A 1,285-nucleotide genomic window follows, 5' to 3' on the forward strand; every position below is an offset into this window, starting at 1 on the left:
TCCACCTTCCTCGTCACCTGGGAGCGCCCTGGCAAGGACGAGAATGGCGATGCCACCAAGAATCTGAAGGTCTGGCGCACCATCGAGGACGGTGTGCCCGCCGAGGAGAAGCAGCCCCTGGGCCGCTACGTCCAAAAGTCTCAGGGAGGCTGGAACCTGCAGTACACCGCCGACGAGAAGTTCTGCGCCCGCCAGGTCACCAACGAAGTCCAGTTCTACGAGAGCCACGATCTCGGCACCGTCTGGAACAAGCTGCGCGTCGAGGGTGTCACCACCTTTGCCCTTGCGCCTAGCAACAACCACTCTGTTGCCGTCTTCATCTCGGAGCGCAAGGTATGAATATTGTCATGACCATCTCATGTTGTTAATGCTGACTGGTCCCTCGCAGGGCCAACCCGCCGCCGTCAAGGTCTACAGCGTCCCGCAGTTCGCTCAGCCCATCTCCCAGAAGACCTTCTTCAAGGGCGACAAGGTCCAGCTCAAGTGGAACAACAAGGGCACGAGCCTGCTTGTGTTGGCCCAGACCGACGTCGACAAGTCGAACAAGAGCTACTACGGCGAGACGACCCTGTACCTGCTGAGTGTCAACGGCTCCTTTGACGCCCGCGTACCCCTCGACAAGGAGGGCCCCATTCACGACGTGACGTGGTCGCCTAATTCGAAAGAGTTTGGCGTCATCTACGGCTACATGCCCGCCAAATCGGTCATCTTCAACCACCGTGCCGTCCCCACCCACTCGTTCCCCCTCGGCCCCCGCAACACCATCATCTTCTCGCCCACCGGCCGCTTCGCCCTGCTCGCCGGCTTTGGCAATCTGGCAGGCCAGATTGATGTGTACGACCTCGAGAAAGACTTCCGCAAGGTCACAACTATCGAGAGTGGCAACCCGAGCATCTGCGTCTGGAGCCCCGACAGCCGCTACATCCTGACCGCCACCACGTCCCCTCGTCTCCGTGTCGACAACGGCGTAAAGCTGTGGCACGTTGGCGGTAGCATCATGTACAATGAGGACATGACTGAGCTGTACAACGTTCTGTGGAGGCCCATGGCCCTGGATGCCGTGGCCGGCGGCGACCCTCTGAGCCCCGTGCCCACGCCTCACTCGTCGGCGACGACCTACCTCGGCACCATCAAGACGCCTAGCAAGCCCGCCGGTGCCTACCGCCCCCCCGCGCTCGTGGCCTCGCCACGCCTCTGCACTTCAAGCGCGAGGACGAGGGCGGCTCAGTTCATGTCGTGCCAGTGGCTACGGTCCGACCACGCCGCGACGCCCATTGGGGCTACG

General features: G+C 62.0%; 1 protein-coding gene across 1 annotated transcript in view; it reads left to right on the forward strand.

The window, feature by feature from the left end:
* Positions 1–1,285, forward strand: part of VDBG_09759 (eukaryotic translation initiation factor 2A) — a gene marked incomplete at both ends in the record, with an annotated part of 2,332 nt that overhangs the window by 279 nt on the left and 768 nt on the right. Inside the window, 2 exons of the mRNA XM_002999993.1 lie at positions 70–333; positions 389–1,251. Of these exons, the coding sequence (XP_003000039.1) occupies positions 70–333; positions 389–1,251 (1,127 nt within the window). The remainder of the gene's footprint in view (positions 1–69; positions 334–388; positions 1,252–1,285) is intronic.

The sequence above is a fragment of the Verticillium alfalfae genome, genomic scaffold (assembly GCF_000150825.1).
Source record: "Verticillium alfalfae VaMs.102 supercont1.16 genomic scaffold, whole genome shotgun sequence".
Taxonomy (NCBI): domain Eukaryota; kingdom Fungi; phylum Ascomycota; class Sordariomycetes; order Glomerellales; family Plectosphaerellaceae; genus Verticillium; species Verticillium alfalfae.